The sequence below is a fragment of the Anoplopoma fimbria genome, chromosome 12 (genome assembly GCF_027596085.1).
Source record: "Anoplopoma fimbria isolate UVic2021 breed Golden Eagle Sablefish chromosome 12, Afim_UVic_2022, whole genome shotgun sequence".
Lineage (NCBI taxonomy): Eukaryota > Metazoa > Chordata > Actinopteri > Perciformes > Anoplopomatidae > Anoplopoma > Anoplopoma fimbria.
The window spans coordinates 17875909-17902743 of NC_072460.1; the positions used below are offsets into that span (position 1 = coordinate 17875909).

General features: G+C 39.1%; 1 protein-coding gene across 1 annotated transcript in view; it reads right to left on the reverse strand.

Moving 5' to 3' along the window:
* syt6a (synaptotagmin VIa) overlaps nt 1–26212 on the reverse strand; it is a 52356-nt gene extending 26144 nt beyond the window's left edge. Inside the window, exon 1 of the mRNA XM_054609644.1 lies at nt 26056–26212. Within this exon, the coding sequence (XP_054465619.1) occupies nt 26056–26212 (157 nt within the window). The remainder of the gene's footprint in view (nt 1–26055) is intronic.
* Nucleotides 26213–26835: the final 623 nt, after the last annotated feature.

Consider the following 26835-nt stretch of genomic DNA (forward strand, 5'->3'; position numbering starts at 1 on the left):
AACTGGTCTAACTTGGTCTAAGTTAAAGTGGTCTGCAATGTTCATTCAGTCAACAGCGTCACTGAGTTAACATGTGTTTGTATATGTCACCTGTTTCAGAATGGGGCAGAGGAGACCATCTCAGAGAGATTGTGAATTAAAGATTTGATTAGGGATTTATTTATCTCCGAGCCTAATCAATTATTTTACCAAAATCCAACCGGAACTGAGTCCTAATTGTTAAACATCCATTTGCATCTCAGTAGCAGCTATGTTCTGCAGAGCTTTTCCTCTCTCCAACAATTCAGAGATGCAACATTAGGCCTCTTCATGAACAGGATTCTCCTCTGATATGCTTAATCCAACATTAGCTTCTTGTGCTTCCTCTAAACAAGTGCAATTAATATCAGTATAGCATATCCTCTTGTTGTACAAGATCAATGGTGTTTTCTCTCATGGATGACCGGGGTATTGATCCAGACCACAAGGCTGTCAAAATTTTATATTGTATTGAAACAAATTGTGCCCGATGGGGGCCGTCAGAGAGCACTGCATTATCTCAACCACCCTGCATCCATGCATTCCCACATGTGTGCTTTGTGGGTTTATCACACCAGTGTGCACCATTGTTCTCACACCAAGCTCCTGCTCAGGGACATTTTACCGTCCAGCATAGTGATTGACATTTTAACAAGAAGTCATAAAACATAGAGAGAGGTAAGAAAACAAATGCCAGAATCCCTGAATCCTCTCACAAAGAAAAACAAAACGATCCCTGTGGCTATCTTGATCACACACAATCATGTCAATGCTGCTCACACACACACACTCACATGCATGCATGTATGCAATTGGTCACATGCGCATCGTAACACATCCAGGACAGAGCCACCACACACATTCACAAGCACACACATACACCATAAACACAGCTTGCCAGGAAGGGCCATTGGGGTCCAGTCATGGCAGGAGCTGGCAGAAAACTGATAAGGCTGGCTGGATTTGTATAATTCAGTCTTTTCCCAGAGCTGCTGCTGCTGGAGGGGGAGGAAAAAATATGTAACTGCACTGTAGGAACAGGTGAAGGGAGGCAGGGGATCCAAGTGAACCGCAGAGATGAACATAAACACTGACAGATTTAACTCAGCATAACAGGTTGTACATTTTTGTATAGAATACGTTTCCAACGATACTTCCTGATCAATTCAAGGCGAGAATCATTGCTTATCAACACATCTGAAGTACTTCAAATCCCAAGTGACAATGTGGCAGACGATGACCGGAATAATACAATTTCCCCGCACTCAGGCTGACATGAAGCGCAGGATATCCTGCTGTATCTCTCGGCCTCTATTAGCCCCACAGCTCTGGCGCTTCATCAAAGTGTCATGATGCACATTGATCAAACCCAGCAAGAGTGAGGAGTAAGAAGAGAAAAAAAAAAAGTAAGACATAAGCATGTGCAAACAGAAGAAGACAGAGACACAAATAGAAAACATGCACAGAGCAGTGACCTGACTTTACATTTTGCAGCTGATTAAGTCTCTTCACATCTGCCATACAGGTGTACTTTTGAACAAAAAGCATTACATCAGACGCTCTATAATTAATAAAAAGCTGTGGAAAGGACACGTCAATATCTTGCCAATTTTCACCCGGGTATAATGAGCAGAGGTGTGTAAGATCGAAGCGGAAAGTGCGGCTGCAGACATCCACTCTTATAAAATATTAACATGGTGCTTCATAAATGATAGAGAAGAGTATGATATAGTCAGTGAGGCTGCCTCAAAAAGAGAAGTAGTTTTATATCCCAGCATGTATTATTCAAAAGTAAATATTAGTCAAAGATTACCAGTTGAGAGCTAACAACAGTATTAATGACTGATGTACAAATAAAAAGCTACCACTGCTCTGCTCTGCATCTGTCCTCTGCATGTGAGAGCGAGCACCATGCGTCTCACCCACTCACATCCCCCAACAAACTGGCAACCTGCAACCTGCCTCACAGCACCTCAGCACAGCAGTGAAACCAAGCCGGGGAAATCAATCGTCAAAAGCGAACAAAGAAGGAAAAAAGACGCTCAAAGCATTGGATTTGAACCACTGATCCAATCTGCTGTGACAGCTATGTACTCACCAGTGACAGTGTCTTCACTTTTCCTCTCTTGATCCCCCTCTCTCTCACACTTCTTCCTCCCTCTGTTTCTCTTTTTCTCTCTGTCTCTTCTTTTTTTTGCTCCCCCTCACTCTCTCCTCCCGATCCTCTTCCTTGCTTGCTCCTGAACAGAATGAGCCACCACTGCACTCAGGAACCCGGTTTCTATGGCAGTGAGCAAGCAAGCAAGCAAGTCAGCAGGATACTGTAGTGTAAATGTCTAGGGGCAGATCCCTCACCCAGCCCAGCGAACAGTCAAACAAGCTCAATAGCTTCTCACTTCAATCTTGTTGTGCTAAAACAACCGCAAGCCACTTGAACTTCTGTTGCAGAAAACATGTAGTTAAAGAGAAAAGCAAAAAAGAGAAACCAAGCAAAGAAATGTTTATTTGCTCCCTAAAAACAGACAATGCAGCAAAAGAAAGGAAACATGCATAAGTTTAGGAGCATGAATAAACATGAGGGCATCCTCATGAATATCAAAGCTTTTCTTTGAATAGATGTCCAGATAACACATTCAAAGAGTTGTTTTATTTCTACATAGAATGGCATTAGGCAAATGCGTCTTCTGGGATCAAAAGGGAGCGTTTTTTTGATGAGCAACACATGCAAACCATGGCTTTGTTCTGTGTCAAGAGAGCTTGCGGTAAGCTGCTGTGATGAACGCATGTACATCCACGCACTGCTTCAAGAGGCATACACCACTGATTAAATAAGCATGGGAGACATTGCGCCTCAGTCTGCAGTCCTAACCACGGTCATGCGACATATTGCAGCACAATCAGTACAATCTTCAACAGAGCGAGAGAAGGAGGGAGAGAAGGAAGGGTGGGGGAAGAAAGTGCAACCCCCAAGTCTCCCTCTATCTAGATTAGCATCAGTTCCTCAACAGGCTGTGGTCCGCAGAGGATGCTTCTCTGACCAGAGGCTCCGACTGCAGGAGCACCTTGAAATCAATTGGCTGCGCAACACTGACACAAAAGACAGAATTTAATTGCATTCGGAGCGCTGCACCCGTGTATGATATGGTGCAGTTGGCAAGCGTTCAAAATTGAGATCCTAGAAAGTGTGTTCTGGATAACATGAACAGCGCAGTTCTATCAGCTGAGAGCGTATCTTTGCTGTTACAGTAGCTAATGCATTATGTATTACTGCAGAATGTTTCAGTGCAATATGTTGGATTGTCCTTGATTCATATTTTACACGGCAAGTAATCAGAAGACTAGTGCAGTTCTCAGACTGTTCTCCCAAGAAGGACTACAGCTTCATTCTTTTAAGCAAGTGTATCAAAACGCTTTATGTTTATTTTCAAGTAACAAATCCTTCTCGCAGACTAATCATTTTCACATGAGCAAATAAGGAAGTCAGTTGTATAGTTATAGTCATAGAGCGACAAAGTCCACACAGAAAGGAGGTTGAGGTGGAAACTTGGGTCAACAAAATATTGGACTTTTTTTCCCAAAAAGTAGTCATTTTAAACAAAACCACAACGTTTCTTTAAACATGACTAAGAACTTATTCTAATCCAAACCATGATCTTTCTCTTATTTGAACCAAGTCGACCACGTTGTTAGATGATAAAACGGATTTGTGGTTTTGGAGGGACGCATACAAATTTTGTAAGATCAGAAAATACTTCTAACAAACATTGTATTTTGTCATTAATTTGAAGGATTTATTGCTGGTCATGCTAACGACAACCTCCAGTTCGGAAAAGTTATTTCTAATGGCCCGCAGGGGGCAACTCCTCTTGTTGCAAAAAGAAGTCTGATTGTATAAAAGTCTGACAAAATGACCCTACTTCTCAGTTGACCTATACCTCAGTAAACATGTTAACACAAGATCATTGTCTCAATTGCTAGTTTCATGTCTTCTTAAATACAGCATGATGTTCATTTAATAAATGATGCTCCTATTTAGGGTAAGATAGACAATAAAGCAGCTTATGCTTTATGGCGAGCTAGCTGCGATTGAGAGGTGAGGATTTGGGAGTTTAATCCTCTGAGAACTTTAATCCTTTCAGTGTGTTAAGTTCATGAATGTTATTGTAACATTTTAATTGCCTAAAAACATCCCTATAGTGTAATTTCTTTCTCCAAAAAAACAGGATTGCGACAGCCGGAATGCGAGATGGCCATGCCAAACTCAAGGCTTCAAAACTGTAGTCCACAAACCAATGGGTGACGTTACAGTGAATATATCCACTTCTTATTTACCATCTATGGTTTCCTATATCATTGTAGGTGCATTTGCAGTGTTCATGTGTATATTTTTGATCCATGTGCAGGGAGATGTTTGAGAAACGGTGATAATAAAGTAGCCAATTTGTTTCAGGTATCAACTTTAGTAAAACTTGCATCAGCAAACCGTTTTGTCAGTCTGATACTGACACTGGATCAAGTTATGGATTTCATCACTAACCACTTCAACATGCTGCACAGCCTGCTAAGCAGCTTAATGTGATTTTGACTTACAGCGCTGTCCTTTCATTTCTTTAACAATTACAATCAAATCAAGCGTGTGTACAGTAAACTGCACCACCCCCACCCCCACCCTACCCTACCCTACCCTACCCCCAGCCCACCCAAAATAAATCTAATATCAAAGAAACAGATGCACCCATAATCCTGTAGTCGAATCACATCACTCAGTTTCCTGTGATGTAGCTTCGCCAAACAGCACACACAACAATATCCTTTTAAACATTAACAATGCATGACAGATTGGGTTATAAGAAGCGAACAGCATGACAATCGGCTGACAGCGGCTGGACAGGCCCTTGATGGGGCAGTGATGGGTGTAAGCGGAGGGATGGTGATGCCTCAGCTAAAGGTAGACTGCTGATGAGTCTTAGCCAAACAAATGTCAGAATGTAGCTGAGCACAATGCGTATGAGCAGGAAAAAAAAACTGCTGTAAAATTATATTTTATCTTGTATTGAGGGATATAAAGGATTAGGTTGATGTCATTAACATTCAGAACTGTCAATTAAGACATTTTTACTGTGAGTTTGGACCACGGTAATTAATGGCCAAATTGAACGTTGGTAAGTCCAGTTAATAAACTTAAACATGCTTCACATTCTCATCTACTGAATCCTTGCAATCTGAATAATTACAGCAAGATAATTAAATGTCAACATTCCAATCTCAGATTTCTTAAAATGATTAATTCATTTTCAGGGCCACTTTGTGAGTAGCATGTAACCTGTATGTTAACAATCACTTTTCTGTTTACACATCAGATAGAGAACAACATTATCCTTCATTTAGAGTCACATTTAAGGCCACCGCCCTATTCTCACTCCTTTTTTGATTCACCAACCCCTGTTGGGAAATAACTTGCTCTTTAGCTGCCAAATGCTCAATACATGTGGAGCAGCTCATGTGCAGTGACTTCATACTAGCTGAAAACAGCTGCATACTGCTGTGAAGTGAGATTGATGGTGAACCTAAATAGTAAGGTTGCAAAACATAAAACCAGAACAATGAGCTGAAAGATGCTAAGATGCACCGTAAAGCTGAGGGGAACAGCAGTAATGACTTAGCACCCCCTGCACAGATGCCCTCCATGACTTGTGTCACTCAAGCCGAGTGTGAATATTTTACATCAAAACTATTCATACACACAGCGATACAAATTCGCAGCACTTATCAATAAAAAGTTCAAATTGATGAGGCACCCCACAAGAGATATCTTATTGACCCAGAGCAATGTCTGTCAGCTACTGTGAGATATTTTATTGAGTTTCCTTTTAGCTAAATACTCTGAGTGAATCTGAGTTCTCTCTGGTAAACAGTTATGCAGTGTGTATGTCTAGTCCTTTTTATTGTGAAAGGGAAGAACAGGACTGTACCCTACAAGCTATTGTGTTGACAGTAACGGGTGTTGTGTCCAGGTGAAGCAAAAGGTCTTAAGTTTGGGTTGCCTCCCACCCTTATAGCGACATTATGAGTACACAGCCTGTGCTTTTCTATGGCTCTTGGAGGTGGATATAACCTGGGGCTTAAAAATGTCAGTATCAACATAAGCCATCAAGATTCTTTATTACAAATGCAAAGAACTACAGCAGAGTCGGCCCCAGCCGACTGCAAGAAATCATCTTAGGCAAACATGAGATGAGAGAAGAAGAAATGACGGTCATGACCAGGCTGCAACCTCCATTTCTGAAGAGGGAAACCAATGCGGTAGTGTCTTATACTAATATATATTGAAGGCCTTGACAAATAACCCTACTTCTCACTTGATTTATTACCTCAGTAAAGATTGTAAACATGAATTTATGGTCGCAATCGCTAGTTTCAAGTATTATTCAATACAGCATAATGTTCATTGAGTCAATTATGGTGACATTTAGAGTAAAATTGGCGATAAAGTAGGATGGGCTTTAGGGCAGGTCTACCTTGTGATTCAATCAATATGAAATCATGTGAGAAGTAGGGTAATTTTCTCATAGACTTTTATACATTCAGACTTTTTTTGAAACCGGAGGAGTGTCTCTCATTCTCTAGTAACTTCGCTGCCGTTCAAATTTGGTCACTACCGTTCACTGGTTTCAAAAAAGACAAGATGGAGATGGCCGTAATCCAAGATGGCGACGGCCAAAACTCCTAACTCAAGGCTTCAAAACGACAGTCCACAAACCAATGGGTGACGTTGACGATGACTACATCCACTTCTTATATACAGCCTGTGATCATGACAGGGCTCTGGGATATAGCTGCTACAGTCCTGTAATCATTCTTGTTGTTTTCCCCCTGTACCTTTGCAATGTCCAATATGGTCCTTTAGCCGAGGTACTGATTCTGCAGCCTTTTGTTTAGGACTACGTGTGGAGAAAAGCGGGTGAAGTGAACTAATAGAAGCATAAGAGGGGATATGCATATGTGTCCAAACTATACTGCAGTTGTTAAGAAGGCACAGCACCTATATGAAACTACGCCTCCTGAGAGTGCTTGTTGGTGGCCTTTACCTACTCATCCATCGCGATTGCCCTGGCTTACTATATCTCAGCGTGGTATGCTCGCTGTTCATCAGCAGACAGAAGAGCCCTTCAGAGGATCATCAAAAGCACACAGAAAATCACCGGCTGCCCTCCCTGAAAGAAATCTCCAGCTCACATCCAACTCATTCTTAAGGACTCTTCTTATCCTGCAACCTCCTGTTTGTCACGTTGCCCTCTGACAGGCGTTAAGGACTCTCAAAGCAAGGCACACCAGACTTAAGGACAGTGTCTTAACCTAGGCCGTTACTATTGAATGATCCCCCACATACAATTAAATGACTGTCTTTTCGAGGGCAAACCGAAAGGATCTTTTCCAATCAATACATTCTTGCGAGTGCAATTACATTCCTACTAGTGCAATAATTGCATTTATTTTAGGGCAATAATTCAACTTTTTCTAGTGCAATGATTACATTCATACTACTGAAATAATTACATTCATACTAGTACAATAAATGTTCTTATTCAAGGGCTAAATTACATTGTATTTATCTATTTTAATTATTATTTTAGAACCTGTGTTGTTGGCTGTAGATGTTTGTTTGCTGAAGTTGTTTTGTTTTTGTGGTGTTTTTCCTGTCTCCATATTTTATTGTATTTTGTACAATGACAATAAAGGATTCTACTCTATTTCAGTGTGAATAGCAGTTACTCCTCATAGCTGATGATGATGATGATGATGTTGAAGATGGCATCAAGGGCATCAGGAGCAGCTGAAGCACCACCATAGTGAGAAGGAAAAAAAATGTTCTTTGTCTAGGCTTGTTATGCAGAGAAAAAGGTCACCATGCTGCCATTTTAACATAGACTGTATACAAGAAATGGAGATAATCACCATGACTTCACCCACTGGTTTGTGAGTACAGTTCTTTACTTTGACTTGCTATCTTGGTTTTCTGCCCTCTTAGTTTTTAACAAGAAATTACAAAAAAAAGAGAGCTAAGTACAACAGAATGCTGTACAACATTTTTAAGCATTACATTACATTACATTACAGTCATTTAGCAGACGCTTTTATCCAAAGCGACTTACAATCAGTAGTATATTACATATCATTCACCCATTCACACACTGATGACAGGCTACCATGCAAGGTGCCACCATCAGACTCTAACTAACATTCATGCAACATCCAGTCCACACCGATGGCAAGCCTTCGGGAGCAACTTGGGGTTAAGTGTCTTGCCCAAGGACACATCGACTGCCGAAGCCGGGTATCGAACCACCGATCCTCTGAATGGAGAACTACCTTGCTCTCCACTACGCCACAGCCGCCCCAGAATGTTACAATTTTCATGAACTGAAAAGACATAATTTCAAAGGGTTAACATTTTAAGATGAATTCAAGCAATGGTAATAACGCAAGTGAGAAGTAGGGTCAAATTTTTTCACAAACTTCTATACAGACTTCTTTTTGCAACCAGAGGAGTCGCCCCCTGCTGGCCATTAGAAATAATGCAGGTTTGAGGCACTTCAGCATTGGCTTTACTTTTCAGAACTGAAGGTTGCTGCCTGCATTTGACATGCTTGTTGCCACAGAAGAGAGCAAGGTGTGGTGAATAACTAAAAGAAAGCCAAAATAGATGAAAATCAGTAACCTCAAAATGAAATTGAAACTCGGCCATGCCACTCCGCTGGTTTGCAAGCTGGAGGAATCTATGCAACCAAGCAAAACACTCAGATATGAGATGCAAACTAACATGGGTGTGGGAGAGCACAGTCACCTAACTAAGGGGCAAAACGGAAAGTAAGGTTCACTTTAAAACATAACGGAACCAAAAGATAGAGTTTTACCTCTGCATAACTGGATAAAGGATTAAGAATTTACATTAAAACACAAACTGGTTTGATAGGTTTATACAATACAATACATTGTTAGTTATTAAACCAGCAGTTGTTTTTCAGTTTGCTAACTCCTATTACAAATTGTTACTAGTAGGGGAACTACCAAAGAGACCCTTCTCCTCTGTATACTCTGTTCTTTCTTCATGACTAAATCTTTGCTTCTTTTTTTTTTTTTAAAATGTATTTAAAAAAACAATAAAATATCGAACAGGATTAGAAGTTATTTCTATTTATTTAATTATAACTAAATATTGTTTCTAAAGTAGCAACAGTAATGTTTACAACAGCAAAGTCACAATATAAAGTCATTAGATTAAGTCATTTATATCTCACTGGAAACAAATCTAAATTGTCAATAAAATACATAACATTTCTGAGTGAAGTTTATAAAGAATGAAGAACACAGACATCAGATCATCTTTCCTCCTGTCCTCTGTCCTCCTGTCTGCTTTGTCTCAGCCAGCAGAATAGACAAACAGCTTCTGTATTAGCTTGTTTAAAAAAACAAGAAGCTTTCGGCCGTGTCGGACTGTGCTTGTGTAAACATTGAACCCTTAATAGCCACAAGACACATCAACATGATCGTACATTTGTTTTTGTTCAAAAGTTATCCAAACTAGATTGGACAATTGTTCACTGTCTCTACTTAAAAGATGCTGTTTTAAGATTTTGAATTTACATTTTTTCTTCTGCAGTGTGTCTAGGTAGTTAATTCCATTCATGCTTGGCAAATTTGTTTGATTACATTTGTCCTTTTCTTTTGGTAATGTGAAATTTCCAGCCATAGAATGAAGATAGATATGCCTCTCTTATTTGAAAGAAAAAATTCTCATACAAAATTAAGGGACTCTCAGTCAGAGAGATATTTCTTATAAATACACATAATGAACAGAGTAATGTTTTTAACTGACTCAAATTGAGTGAAATTAGAGAAAATAGCAGATTAACAGTTGAGGAGATACCCTTACGATGAGGGGAAATGTGGGGCCATTATTTTTGGAGACTGTGCTGCTTAAATTTCTAGACCTATGCATGTGTGAGTCCATCTTATCCAGTATTAAACACTGCCTCAAGCCATCAGAAGGAAATAATGCAGGGCAGTGTTTCACTATCAATGGTTTATTTAACCTTTTCACCACTCGCTCAGCTCTTCAGGCCTGTTTCTGATTTCAGAATGAATTTGTTTTATATTATTTGTAATTGCCTGGAAAAAAAAATCACTACAGCATGGTTTCCTCAGTCTTATCCATTGTTTTTGTTGCTGACATAAAAGAGAAACCTGCAGCACAAAAGTGCGTGATGGAGAAGTAAAGGAAGGTCTTCACTCTTTCAACACATATTTCTCATATCATTCATCACAGCATTATAAATGCAAATCTCAGACTCACCCCAGCTCTAGATTTTCTTGCTTCATGGGGAGCTCAGGCCTCTTGTTGGGATGCTAAACCCCCCGATGGTTCTCCCGTATTTGATCGTGAGTTTACCCCTCTTTGATAGCAACTCCCATGACGTTTCTTAAAGCGTGTTTTCCTTGACACGCTTTCTAGGTCAGTACTCAACTCCAAATGTTAAAACTGCATGCTCTGACGTCTCCCTGCAAATAACATTTTGTTCACTTCTAGGACAGATAACGTGTTATTAATATGTTCAGTCTCAGTTTGTTTGTTTCAGTAATTTTTTACTTTTCACTCTATCGAATCCACTATGGTCATTGATCTCCGCTTGAGCTTTGATTAAATGACAAAAAACGTATTACTTCACACATAGGGGCTTTTATTTTGATATATTATTTTAGTTGTTGGCCTTTGAGTAAATTTACATTTCTTGTGCAGGCAACACATAGACAATGGTTTTCCAAGGAACAGAAGCACCATTTTTGCTCTCATGCTGGTTTGATTTCAGATTTTCACTCACTGCAAGTCCTTACCTCTTGCACAATGACACCAAGTGGCCTAAATATACCCTTGGGGGAAGCTTTTGTGGCTCTTCAGTCCTTATCGCTGTCTCCATCATGAAAATGTCAGAGTGCCATGTCACAGGGTGCTTTTAAAGGGAAGGAGAACGAAGAGATCTGATTGGTCCTACCCTTATCCAAATTAGTTGCAGCTTTGTACAACAAAATTATTTTAAAAAATCAGTCAGCACTTTGTGTGTGCTTGTACAGCCTTGTCTGTGTTTTGTACCATGTGGAATTGAAACTAGAGCCTTTAATCCTTGTTCACAAACAGACACTCCTTTTACAACAATCCCTCTTTTGGTGCTATTAAGTGCTGTTCAAATAAAACTAGATTTGCATGATTTGGACAAAAATATAACACTGCTAATCAGATTTTAACAAAAACTTGTTGTTGCTGTACTTTCTATTGAAGGGCCGACTCTATGTACTTGTCTTTGAATCTCAAAAGTATTCTCATCTGGGTAAACAACCCTTCTTTTAGGATGCTTTCTCACAGACATTGACATGGTCTCTTGCTGCCAGTGAGTGTGGAGAAAGCAATGGCCTGAATACATACAGAACTTCAACAGGGTGAATCCTCACTGGGGATGCACTCAGCACAATTCATCTTTCTTTTTTGAGAATTAAGTTTTGTTGTTTATTTCACATTAAGGAAATAAATAAAATAAGGGAGGGGAAAGGAAATAATGAGAAAAAAATAAATGAATGGAATAAGGGAGCTGGGGTTGTAATGATGCCTTTAGAGTCATTAACACACATTAATCGTAGAAAAGCACACTTTACGCACATAGCATGTTTACACTGTTCCTATTAGACAATTGTATATATGCAAACCATTCAAGAAGTGAATTATAAAAGTGCCTCTGGACCTTTCTAATCCATTGTTCCACTTACTCTTAGATTTACTCTTACATTTAACATGTGTATATGTTTTAAATAACATAAATACGGATATATCTCTATGTATTCGGCCAGGTTTGCCTATTCAAGATAATGTAATGCGGAATTGGCAGTAAAAATGGTCAGTAACGTTCAAACGCTCGAATTGGCTGCAACCGTTTATAAATAAGGAATTGGATCGCAATGGTTTGTCATTTTTAAAAAGTGGGTCTCCAGAAAAAATGTTTGGGAAACACTGACTTAGGTCATTGGGTAAGTGATTTATCAGTGAGTCTTTCCATGATGAAGTACTCAGAAGACTTCTTCATGCATTACCTATGGGATTTTTTCATAGATCTAATAAATTAGCATAAATGTCTTGCTAGGAAAATAAGATTTTTATAGCAACTTATATCTTCATGAGTCTAAGACTCAGAACTACGTACATTACTTAGTAAGTAGAGGCGATCTGCTGAGTTCAATTTTGTTTTATATTCAAGGCGTGTTGTCTGTGTACTATTCATCTTTCTGATGAACCATACAACAGGAGCCTCCTGTCCTCTTTGGCCTCAACATCTCTGCTTATGGCTGGAGGCCCAGCGAGGTAATCTATTTAGAGTTCAAAGGGAACTGAGCTCAGGCTGGAGGACTGTGTTCCCCCAGGACTAATGCTTTGAGAATAAAAATCTAAATCACAATCCACTCAGGTATTCACCAGAGATTTATTACAGCCCCCTGAAATCCTTCCTTGCATCAGCATGGATGACCTGGAACTGTGCATTAAGTTAGAAAGGATGGGAAGAAGGTTAAAAGAGAGACTCAAGAGGTGCAGATATGAGAGCATCAGGAAATGGAGGGCATCAGGAAATAGAGGGCATCTTCTGCGGCTTTAATGAAGGAACAGCTGTAGGCTCAATTCTCTTTCTGTCTGGTACCACGGAATACTTTAGTTTCCTATGTGCCCAGCATATCTTGGTCTTTCTATGATGGTTTCCTGTGAGGATAGAGAAGTTGTAAACAAATGAAGAGTGTTAGAAGAACTACTCAGATATTTTACTTTAAGGTGCAATGTGTAATATTTGGCAACATCTAGTGTTGAGGTTGTCGATTGTAACCAACTGAATCTTCAACAGTGTGCAAAGCGTGTAGGAGAACAACGGTGGCCGATTCAAAAGGCGAACGGCTCTAGAACTAGTGTTTGTCCGTGTTAGGCTACTGTGAAAACATAGCAATCAGCTCGGTGATGACGTATGTAGATATAAGGGGCTCATTTGAAGGTAATGAAACGCATCAATTCTTATTTTCAGGTAATTATACACTAAAGAAAACATACTTATTGGTATTATGGCTAGTAGTAAGATACCTGTCTAGTAGTATTTTTTCAGTACTGATCCTTTATATAGGACAGAAACTCTTTGCTGAGCCACAGAGAGATATAGGTATCAGTGATTGATCAAGTGAGGCAGAGGCCGGATATTACAGGACTTCTCTTTCGAGAGGTTTGAACAGTCCTGGGAGAGTGTTTCCATTTCCTCCCTCAGACTGACCTGCTCCACTCTAAATGCAGGGCAGCTCTCCGGTACTGACACATTTTCCCTACAGTTGTGGCCAAATGCCAGAGGGGCTGCGGCTTTAAGAACGCCTTCCTGTCAAAGTGTTATCTTTGCATTCTATAGGGTGTTGGAGAGTCATTACCATGTGGAACCTGGCTATACAGAGGCCTCTCTCCATGATGTGAGTGGGTCCACAGTGTATTTATGTAAAGTGTATCCTTGAAAGTGGATTCAATTATGGTCAGCTATACAATAATGGGAAAACAACACTCATAAATAACCTGATTCTATCTACACTGAGGATAGTTCATGTGGCCCATGTTGGTAGCTGCAAAGCACTGAAAGAAAAGAGGATTTAAAGCAGCACTAATATATTTTGTGAAATTAACAAGTGGTCAAATTTTTGTATGTATTATAAAAGCAGCTCTGTGAAGCATTTTAGCATCTTTCAGATAATTGTTTTGGTGTCGCAGCCCATTATTTTACTGTTTTGGTTCACTCTCCATTCTCTTCAGAAGCAGCTGTTGTCAGTGAAAAAAAGTCAGACACAATTAGCGACTAGGTGGTGAACATAGTGGAGTTTTTAGCAGCTAAAGAGACGGAAATTTAGCTTCGGAGTTAGTGGAGAGCCATACAGTACCGCATAAAAAGAAGGGTGAATTTTAGGAATATTGGACTTACATTGGCAGAAAGACGACTCTAAATAAAAGCTTATATTTATCTGTGTAAGCTAGATGTTTAGGTATGCAAATGCTTGTCATAATAACTTTGTAAACAAAACATTGACATATTATATAACTTTGTTTGTTTGCACTTCCTGCAAGTTTCCCAAAAAAGTAATATTGATTTAAAAACTGAACCCACACTCCATTTAAGCCATGTCAGTAAAATGCTCACAGTACAGTTATTTTACCATTAGTGACAGGGTATCAAGGATATTATAATATGAATACACTTTGGATAGCATAGTGTGTATGTCTGATATTGGATTGCACTGTTATGGCCTAAAAATTAACCAAAACATTGTCATATTGCCATGTGAAAATACCTTTAATTAAACTTGTTTATTTCAGTATAACAGTGGTTTCATTTATGAACAACCATAGAAAGGAAGAGAAAAAGCTGATATTGTAGCTCAAACTGCTGACTAAAGTAGATTCTCAGTGACAAACCCTTTAGGTACGTGTGCTGTTTCTGCTGCTGTGGTGTGATGATCATGTTATACTAATACAGTGATATGATATGGATCCAACACCATAAAGGGTGGTTTATGCCTGAGGCTACAAACCGCCACTACTCCCACCGGCTTTAGTGAAACATTTTAAAATGCATATCCACGGTTTGCTGCAGCCTCATGCAGATGAAACATCTTGAGCATGGGACAGATATGTTGTTGTCATTTAATGATAGCTAGATAATAGAGAGGTTAAGTTTCTCCCCTTCTGGAGAAAAAATATGTACAGTAGTCTATTGCGAGAGAAAAATATTTTTTAACCCGTTTGAATTGTGCCATGAATTACACATATAACGTTTGTCAACTTCATCAACAATCATGATCATTATGGTGACTGTTGGAAACCACAAAGACAACACTTTCTTGACCACAAAATTATAAAATTATCTTTTAAATTGACAAACATCAAATGTGTAATTCATTGCACAATTCATACAACATCAAAATATTATTTGTCCCTGGCCATTGTCCACATACATATTTATGCCAAAATAAGGTCCCATAGTGGTCCATCGAAAGGGGTGGGTCTTAGCCTCTCTCCATGGTCCTCCTCATGGTCTTTTTTCATCTGAACCTGGCTCAGGGGAGGCATTAGCCACTGTTTGTTCAGTTACAGCCGGTGACAGGTGATTAGTTTGAACACTGTTGGCACAGACTGCTGCTTCACTGTCAAGTCACACGCATGCACTGCATTCCCATACTACCTGTCTCTGTTCTTAATTATACGCTTGGCTGGGGATTAGCTTGTCAAAGAGGGGGGCTCTGATCTACCAGGGTATGAATTACCATTTGTAAAACTTATTTACATAGAGGGATTTCCATAAGTGACCCCCAGGTCGATACTGATAGCTTGTAAATTGAGGTGACTCATTCCTGTCACTGTCCCAACACGTTTCACCTGTTATAATATTAATGCTATACAGGGAAGAATTCCCCACCAACATTTACAACACTGATAACCCAACAGATACCGTGAAAAAGAATAGAATTAATGTTGAGTTTTAAAGCAATTGGTATTTAGTGTGTGTCTGTGTGTGTGTGTGTGTATATATATATATATATATATATATATATACACATACACACACACACACATATATATATATATATATATATATATATATATTTTTTTTATTTTTTTTTTTTTATTATAATTGGAAACTCTCATCTTCATATGTGCTGAACTGCAAGTTTGCCTGTAGACAGATGGTGTTTTTGTTTTTTTATTCAGCTGAAAATCATTACAAATGTACCCATTGTACAGGTTTCCATTTCTTAATGTTTAATACCAAATTACATCCTTTTCAGGAAATATTCCAGTAAATGATTAGTATTTCATGGACCTTAAAAAAAAAAAAAAAAAAAAAAAAAAAAAAAGAATGCTAAAACATAGTGGGTGCGGGAATGGATGAGTCAACAAATCAGTGAACACTCTGTAATTTCAGTTACACAGCAACGTCGACCTGAATTAGCTACAATAAGCTCCTGCTAGTGGTGCACACGGGAATGTAAAGCTCACCAATTATATGATTCTCTGCCGAAAAGCAGGCACCTTTAGCTTTTTATCAAAGAACTAGGTATTTTTGTTAATCTTTTTTACTTATGATTTAACCAGGAGAGTTTCATGCTGATCCGAGCCATAGAAGTGCTCCAACCTAAAATTGTCTATGAGAAAAAAGAATGGGACTTTTACTTCCAGTACCACAGGTGGCCAACATAGCTCCTAGTTTCATTTTGATCTCAACTACACACTTTTCAAGTTTTGTGAAGGCATTTTATACGGTTGCAGTGCTAGAAAATCTGTCCACAGACAGACTGGTAAAAATGTTACCCACAAATAGAAACTGTTTTCTAAACTGATAGAATTATTCATATATTTCAGAAATTATAATTTGCTTTTCTTGTCCCATTTTATTCTTCTGGGTAAAACTTGCACCTTTGCCTCAGAATGATTGAATTTCATGTAATTTAGTCTCGGAACAGAATCTATATCTGGATATTTATAACTGCATCTTACAGATGAATGGAATATGCAAATTTAAAGGATGTGGCTATTGATGAATTATGGAACATGGCCCCCAGAGTGTGTATGAGGTGATTATAACTACTTTGGCCGAAAATTCAATCTACCGTATGCTTAACTGTACATTGCCTATAGGAAGCTTTTTTTCTGTGCCTTTTCTTTAAATAACTATTTTCTTATCTGATCTCCTGAGCCGCAGTCTGGTGTTGTTCCACTGATGTTATATTTGTGATAACAATAGTGGCAACAGAGGCCCTTGACTGTTCTCACATCTCTAATGTTTCAGTGAAACCGTGGAGCAATTTTCTGCTAGTGACAATCTGTAAGGTCATTGCATCAATTCTTGTCAGCTTAGGTAACATCATTTCAGACCAGACAGCAGCTGCTTTGCAGAGGGCACTAATATAATCAGAGGATAAAATGTCACAACAAACCTCAAATTGAAAACTTCTTTTTTTCCCAGTTGGGTTCAAAGAAGGCAAAAAAATTCTAATTCTTCCTTTTAGTTTTAATGAACACCAGGTTGTTCAAAGTCTCTTGCTCGGCCTACTGCATTCAAAACACACACATATTGACATGCTAGACACATTTTTCTCTGCCTCCTAGTCTTTTGTCATGAGGCTGTTATTCAGTTTGTCCTTCCCCCATCTCCCATCTTCCCTGATTTTACTTCTTGTGGGCCATGTTTCCTCGGGGGATTGTTAATGGCAGTATAAGTGAAAACACAAAATATAGGAAGCAGCAAGAGATTCCAGGAAATGGGAGCGATATACTCTGAACCGATGGAGGGCCTAAGGCTCCATATGTTCTAGGTGCACTGTGACTAACACGTTTTCTGGCTGCTCACGAACACAAGATTTAGGTAGACACAAAAGCATACTGTCTACAACCTAAAAATGATCTTATACACATTCTATAATGGACTATTTTATATATAAAACAGTGCTTGTCCCCTTTGGCTGAACTTTAAAAAAAAAAAAAAAAAAGAAAAACATCTTCAATCACTGTCATAACAAATGGCGGCAGAATTCAGTACCATCTTGGCTTCATAGTATACAACTATGCAGCGTTGCAAACATATTACACCCTTGGTTTTCCCCTTAAGCGTTGGTGTTTGTATTTAATTTAGCCTTTCATGCGTGCAACAACGTCTCTATCTAATTAGTGGATACAATTTTAAGTAGAACTCCTCCTCATTATCTTGTCAAAGCCTGTGGGTAGTTACAGATATAGTAGAAAGAAACTATCTTACATCCTTCACCCAGAGGCAACAGATCAAACGCCTCACACCCTTCTGTTGACTGGACCTCATGTGTGTTATTCTGACACACGTCTACGTGAGAATATCAACACTTTTTCACTAAGTCACTCCCCTTAAAGGAGATTCCTGTGCTTATATATGGTTTAATCATGAAATTATGTAAATTTAATTTATGTAAAGCGAATTATGTAATTTTCCCTGGAGGAATTTAATCGGCCCAGGAGAAAAAGATCTGTTAACACTTTATAAAACCGCATGGGATTCACAGTGTAATTTCATTGTATGAATAAGATACCAGTGAGATACTTTCCACTTAAATGTAGGCAGAGCAGAAGGAAACTATTTCTCATTTTCTATAAAATTGTCCCCTTGTTCCCCATAAAATATTTTTGTAAATCTTTGGGGTCATTACTGGTGCACATTCTTCCAAACCTGTAAAGTAATGAATAACTGCTTTGAGCGAAAGCATTTCTTTTTTTATTGTGCTGCAGACAATCCAAAAAGCATTATAGTTGGCTAAATTGCTAATGTAACAGCATAGTTTTTTTTTTATCCTAAGTCCCCTATATGAACATTGCTGTACTCCATAAATGGCAACTCCCCCGTTATTCTTAAGAGTTGAGATTCCAGCATTGGTGAGTACCCCTAAACATAAATTAACATTATGTTAAATGGTTTTCAGTAGCCTTTACTTTTCAGAGATAAATAAACTATGCCACAAACGCAAGCAGCGTAAAGAGGCGCTGAGCTCTGCAAGTTTGGTGGGGTTTCTTTGGTTGGCAAGAGTTGAAATTTTTTCAACTTTTGGTAAAATGCTGCATTGTCTCTGTCGCAGTTTAACCTAGCCATCCAATCACAATGAAGGTGGGGCCGGACAACTACCACTAACACCAACCGTCAGATCCTACATGTAGGCTAGAGTGTTTAATAGCAACAACAACAGAGGAGAAAATGTATTTATATTAAATTACAAATTAGCGCTGCGCACACTGCCCTTCTGTGCTCAGCAACAATTTGATATGTTTTTAAATGGTCATCTTTGTCATTTAAAAAATAATAATAAACCTAATAGTAGCCTAACAATAATGCTAAATGAATGAATTAAATAAATAAATAAAATAATTTAGACGAAATAAATGCAAAAAATACTGCAAATCGGGTTGTTGAGCCAATTGTTATCACTGCAGGGGGGTATTCCTATACCATGAAAACCAATGATGGACCATTTCAGTGGTATTATAAGGAATAAACAGTTCATTCATTCATTCATTCATTCATTCATTCATTCATTCATTCATATACTTTACAGTTTCAACTATTTTAGTGTGATCCTTTGTACAGTTGTAAAAGCCCGAAGTGGATTAAAACACTATAAACGCCTTTCAATTTAGTAAAACACCACAAACTACATCTCTCAAATTATATTTTTTTTCGTAAAGTTGAATAAACACCTCTGACACAGGACACTTCATTTTTTTGTATGACTCTTAAATTGGATTGTATTAGATGGTACAGAAGGAAGGTTCCTGTGAATTCTGTTTTATACATTGGAATATAAACAAGATCTTAGTAAATGTACGATTATGTAACAGATGAGGCTGGGAAAACAGATTCAGCTTCTTTATTATTCACAGCAGCATTAATTGATTTTTTGCCACTTGGCAGCACAACAAGCTGTGAACACAACACTGACACAGTATTAGATACGGAGCCACTCTTTTGATGGTGCATTTTGTGTGTTCTGCAAGTAAAAATACACTATATAGCTTCTCGGACAAAAGAAATAAGGCCAAATTTAACTTTTTACGGGTAATTACATGTAATTACAGTGTTAGTTATGTCTCTATAAACCTCAGTTCAGATTTTTTTTTAAGTGTTCAACCATTAAGTTATATCACCCTTTAAGACTGCACATTAATGTGTCTGATGAAGTGTACGGGCCTCACGTCTGATTCTACACCATCAACCCTGCAAGTGTCCTGAGACCCCTGGAGGCCCTAAACCTTTCACTGTGACAGACAGCTGAACAGCCACTATGACAAAATGGCAACATCAACCGAAACACACCAGTGAAAGTCTGAGACAGGAGAAGATACGAGAGGCTTTGTTATAAAAGAGGGAAAGGAGAAGAGCTTGACATCAGTGACGTGGGGAAGTCAAAGGAGGCAAAACAAAAGTTTAAGAACCACTTTCTTTATTCCTCTCAGCTTTTACCCCAAAATTAGACCATCCCAAAATACAGTAGGGCTATAGTCATCTGGGGTGTGTACAGGGGCTGTAGTAAGAGTGATACTTTGTTTAATCAATTCTTACACATTTGCTCAAGTACTTTGCTCAGAAGAAAACTCTTTATATACATTGTGTTTACTTGCACTGACGAAGGCTGTAAATGTTAGCATGTCTGGCTAACTATCTTACTACCTACAGTACTAATCTAACCCAGTTTAACTTTCAAAGCCAACAAGTTTAATACTCTGGGGGTTTAGAGGTCATGTTAACAGGCTCTGCACATCCGCTGTGTAGTATTTTTCCAGGGTGTGAAGCTGGTCATGGATGCAACTTTATGAGAGTTTAAACTAACAATAGCGGCTCGGCCCTGCTCGTTAGTGGATTTTAATTGCACTTTTTTCCCCCTGGGACCTTGTTGTCTCAGTCTTTTAGCTACGATATTAAGCATGTCGCCAACAGTGCATAGTTAAGACACCTTCAAAGATTTCTCGTTTTCAAACAGCTCATCTTGGGGGTGAAAAATTGTTTACTAAAAGTTGATAAAAAGAATATCATAAACTGATATATTGCAAACTTAGTGTTGTTTGATTCCACTAGGGATTAGTTAGTCACATGACTAGTGACTCATATGACTAACGAATGACTAACAAGTCATGTGACTGACGTGACAAAATAAGTCAACTTTGACTTTATTTTCATACAGGACACAAACGGCAATCCCACCCTGCCCAACCTAAGCAGACTATCGCCTAAACCTGCTATTATCAAACTCTGTCTGAAATCAAGGTCCCCTTGTTAAAAAAAAGTTATCATGATTTTTGAGTATTACACCTGGCCTTGTTTTTATTGTCATCAGCATATATGCAACGGAGGGGAATGGCACGTATATTCAAATTGTTGTATTTCAGTGCCAAAACTGTAGCATAATGTGCTCCAGGTAAAAAAAAAAAAATTCTCATGCTCTGTTGTGTCTCTCTCTGCTCGCTTGAGGCCTGACTCTTTAATCAATAAAGCAATGTTACCGCTCAATAGCTCAGCAGAGGCCTTGCCCAGTGCGCTGGCCTGGATAACACGCAGCAGGTTTCTACATTACTCATCCGCCTAATACTTTTGTCATTAATGACACTGATGCATTTTGTAGGAGAAAGCCATGCAGAGAAAACACTATCCTGACACAAAGTGCAACACAGCGTGGCGTTGTCCGTACTATTAAGTCTTGAGGACAAAGGATTTTTATAATTTATTCATGGAGATGGATTCACATTCACGATAGTTCCACAGCTGTTCAACTGGGGAGCAGATAACATCACATGAAATAAGTATCTTCAGGGACATGCAAGTTGCTGTCAAGCTTCAAAATGAAACTGTGGGGGGAGGAAACACCAGAGTAGCCCTCAGAGAAAGAGAGATGAAGGTGTTTTCCTGTTTATGATGCTGTTCACAGACTGCTTACAGAAGAGCCGAATTGGTATTCAAGCCACTGTTTGACTTTTATCTTTAGCACATTAAGTTTAATGAAAAATGTGTTCCACTTTGCTGGTCATTATCCTCCTACTGAACCGGCTCACTGACCCTTACTCTACCGTATCCGTTTGATTTGAATCCCCGGTGTTCTTACATTAGATTATTTCATACCCTCACACTTGTGTTAAGGTGCAAAAAAAAGCATAAAGGCTGGATAAATACATAAACCCTTCTAATTCTGCATATTGGATCTGTTTCCCTGCCCACCTTTTTTAAGTGAATGCCATAATATGCAAAAAATATCAAAATGTGTTTGAGTATTGTGTTGATTACAGTAATAATAGCACAAGACTTTGAGGTTTGGCATTTGGTTTTTGCATGATGGACATTTTTCTGAGCGTTATCTTCCACAACAGGAACGGTGTCTCCACTGTTCTTTTGTGGTCTACAATGAAATGTTGTATCAATAAAATACAGAGACAGGAGACACTAGGTATTAATTATTGAAAGGCACAGTGGTTCGAACGGGGTTCTAATCTCCACAGTGCAGTTAATTTGATGTTCTTGTTTTTCAGTTTTGGATTCAACCTGCAATGCAGCATCCGTCCCTGCAAATACCATGGACACAGAGAGAGTGGATACCAGTGGGAACTAAATGAATGATCTGCTGATGCTAATGTCCTCTGCCAGCCAGGGTCTTGTTTAATAAACCTCAAGATGAGATGGGCGTGCGAGAAAACAACGTGAACAAAAAAAATAAGCCTCATCAATTCAAAGCCCACACACCTGAAGCTGCAGCTGATAATGAAAGAGGAATCTGTAATGAGGGTGAGTGTTGTGTTTGTTTGGAGGAGGGGATGGAAGGTGGGTCATAAGTGCAGCTAGCAATTCAGGAGCTACACAGGCTTAAGGGATATGTTTTGTTACTTGTTTCAGCACACAGGAGTGAATATCAATATCTTGGGCAGGCAGCTGATCAGTGGGAAATGTTCCCTCAGCAGAGTGTGAGAAGCTGATCCGAGCTCCTATTTATCTCCCTGAAAAAGTCTTGTGTTGCCTTTCACACGCACAGCAGGTGGGTCCTGCATGGCCTTGATTGAAATACAATCAGCCAACTCAAGTCTCATCAAATTGGTCAATAAAGACAATGGCTTATTTTCTCCCAGCCAGGACAGGGGAGTTAAAGTCCCAGGCTTTCTAATTAGTCATTCTTATTTTATCATAATCGATTTGAAAGTAGTGCGGGGATGCTCAGCCAACGGCGGGAGTTCGGAAGGGAAGATTTACTCTAGTAAAATGACTCAGCTGCTGTGAGTGGGATAGTTGCAGATAAATTTAAACAGCTGCATGATCGCAAACCTAATGGGCTCTTTTGCGCTGTCACAGGGAAGAAACGGGGGAATTAAAGTAATGAATTTTTATATCTTCAAATTTTTCTTAAAAGCTGAAATGAAGTAGAGAAAAAAAAAAGATGATTTACAAATGGATTTGAAAAATGCACATACTGTATACTCAGGTGCAACAATGGTTCATTGATTGTTTTCTGATATTTTTGGCAAAAAATTACTTTTTACGCAGTAAAAAAAGAAACACTATGAGATTGTATAGTGGCGTTTGTCGAGAACACATGTAAAATGTGAGAACTGCGTAAAAATAACCTTTATTATTAAAAAATATACCTGAAATTCAAAGTCTCCTTACTTTCTGCGTGGCAATCAACTGCTATTGATTTAAGTCGTCTGCTCCATTTCAATATTAAACATTGGGGAGGTATAATTTTATATTTCACGCCCAAAGTTGGAGCAAGTAAACTAAGTTAACACTCTGAAAAAATAAACTCGAAAGCTTTACGTACTTCCCTCCAGTCTCACTCCTTTTTCCTCTCATCTCTGTACATTTATGAAGTAGATTAATAAAGCACCAGAACATGCACAAATGTTTGGCTCATTGACCCCTACAAGTTCTGTCATTTTATTGTGTCATTGTGTTTCCAGCCGCAACCGTCTGTGGTTTTGTTTTTACCTTGTGAGACTGTGTGTGTGTATCATCACAGCAAAATCCTACCACATAGGCGGTTTCGGCCACGTGTTAATATTTCTGTCTTTCTGTTGACAAATCTTTCAATGCGATATTGTTCCAACAGCGCATGACGGTCACAAAACTTTTCAAGTGTGTAGCTGAGATCGAAATGAAGGCTCAGTTTGAAGGTGGGTGTGTTTTGAGCTAGGGCGCTGGAAGAGCGTAAGAGGCCATTGGCCCTCCCCCTTTATGCGCCGCGCCTGATTTGCCATCACAGCTGGGTGATCCCATTGCAAGATGGTCTCTAGTTTAATTTTTATTTCTGTAATGGTCTTTAACAAACACCATTAAGCCGGAGACCATCCCGGGTTAAACGTCAAGGCTAGTCCCTTGATGAGTTGAGGCATTTTGGTTAGCTCAGACATGTCTGTAATAACAGCAGAACAGGGAGGTTTTTAGATTAAAATTATATTTACAGCGAAAAAGTTAAAAAGATAACATTAGAGGAAAGTGATGATCATTGATTGAAGAAGTATTCAGATCGTTTATTAAGTAGTCCATGGGCTCAGGCCCAAAATTGAATGATTCGGTACCATCTGGGTGGGACAATTCTAGTTGGGATTATTTATTTCCTCTGCACTCAGCTCCTACAGCGGTTCCTGCTGATAACCCCATCCTGTCCATCAGCATTGTCGTGGAAGCGTAGCACCCACTCTCTGGTTCCCCCTTCAGGTAAAACGCTGTAGGCACATTTGCCATTATTTGCACAGGTAGCGCTGTTAGCACTGTTAGCTGTGTGCCACCAGCTGTCCGCGCCATGTTGAGAGCCATAGAAATAGAATTGCTCCCAATCTCGTGTCTTGCACCTTTATATATCTGTTTGTGAAACATTGCTTGCTATAACCACTGAGTATGCTCTGTGGGATCTATGAATTATAGAAAAGAAAAATATATCCAAAGATATTCCATGCAACGATAACCCCCCCTCCCCCCAAACTACACATCCTCCAACGTTATGGGAAGCAGCTTGTTTGGCTTCCATGTGGCAGAAATAATTTACATCAATGCCGCGTAACATGCAGTGGCATTTAATGTCCCCACAGCTCAGTGGTGGATGCCAGTGGCACTGTGATGTACGTTCAATTCCTCCACTGAGAGTGATGTGAGTTGACAGTGGATTTGGTCAGGATTGGTGTGACATGCACGCTGTGTACAGGGACCCATCCTTGAAAAAGCAACCACAAATGATATTTCCTCTTTCTTGTGGACCTGCTGACAAAGCTAGAGTTCATGGACGTACAAGAAACTCTTTCGTTTGAAAAAGAAATACAAAATTAACTGGATTAGCAAACTATTTAAAATCGTAGTATAATATAATAAATATTTAATATGTAACAGATTACGTTATTGGCATGAAATCAAATGTTGTGATATTCTAAATCCAGTTTTCTAGACAAAAATAGAGTGCTGTTTTACACATTGTACACAGAAAAATGTTGATGTTATAGTTTAGCTATCCATAAACCTTTTATACTGTCAGAGCTCAGGGACACCTGCTTTTCTAAAACTATTGTGCTACAATTCTTCAAACTCCCTTTTGTCATATCTTGAACAGTGTTAACTGAAATATAACACTAAATTCACAAGTGTCCTCTTTTTTAAGACAATTCTGCCAATATTTCCCTGATTTAAAAGCACCTTTTTACAACTAGAATACACACAACAAAGAATTAAAGCCTGCAGAGCCCGCAAGAGCCCTTAGCAGAGCTGCTGCATTAACAAGAGGGATTATTCCTTTAAAGGGGGTGAAGCCCACTACAAGTGCCAAAGCAACAGATGCACGAGGGTGCAACAGATGTGTAAATGATCCCTCATGAATAAATCAAAAATCCAATTCAGGATGTTGAACTTTTGCAAATTAAGCACACAGCATTACTGCTTTATGTTGTTAATCCAAGGCACAGCAACACACATTTCTGAAAAGGTTTGTTTGTTTCTCTTCTCTTTTCTTTGTAAGCCTGAGTGGTCAAGACAGCATCAGCTGGCATTAGTCAGCCTGAAGGCTTATCTACTGTAATAGCAGTATAGGAGCTCTGCTTTCTAGAGTAAACTGGGGAGCCAATGTGAGTTTGTTTTATATACCTATTGTTCCCTGTTGCCCTCGGGTTACAAAAACTCATTAAGGATGTATAAATGGCTCAGTCGAAGCTCAGTGTGAGTAACCATCTGTGATTGGTCATGGTAAACAATAGGAAAAGGAGGTAAAACTATGTGTTAAATGGCAAAAAAGCAGATTGCAGCTTTGGCACTCACATACATGTAAAAAATACCCAAAAATCCTTTAAAATTAGCTCTCTTCTGAGGAAAAACTAAGCATGGATTCTTACAAAGCACAACAGGAAGGCTGCTTCCTTTCACCCAATACAGATCAAGAGTTAATTATAGTCCTTACCCAGTTCTTTGCGGTCAGAGCTGTGGCTGGACAACAGGAAGAGGTAATCCTGACAGGTGTCTTGATCCAACAGTGAGCTGTTGTGCAGGCAAAGGTCAACAATTAGGGTCACAGCTTTCTGACAGACCATGTCATACTCCTCTCGGTCAGAACTCATGCTCCCAGCTGCATCCTCAGCCGTGTGTGTGCTCATCCAAGGGGACTAACACACCCACACACACGCAGCAGCAGCAGCAGCAGCAGCAGCAGCCCAGCATGCAGAAGATGAATACAACTTGTCTATGTCCTCGGATGATTCTTCTCCTCCACGCTCTCTTATGTGTGTTCCCTCATAAACACGCTTAAATGTATGTACATATTTATATGTATATATATATACATATAAATGTGTAAATATATATAATGTGTGTGTGTTTTAATGTATGTGTGTGAGCAGGGCCAAGATTAAGTGCATGAATGCATGGTATGTGTGTAAATGCGTGTGTGTGCAATAATGTGTGAGGACTTAATGAATCACATTTGTCCCCAGGTGATAGGACAGAATTGTTGCATCACATACATGCCACAAAGAGCAAGTCACCAAGAAACACAACAGCTAACCAGCGCCTTAGACTCCCTCCATCCCCTCCTCCACCTCTCGTGATTTCATCCCTCTGTTTCCACATTGTTATTCCCAACTCCCTCCATCTGACTTTAGTGCCGCAACCACTCCTTCTCTCTCTCAAAGGAAGGAGATACACGCCACACTTAAACAATTCAAAAAGTGAAATTTATTCAAGT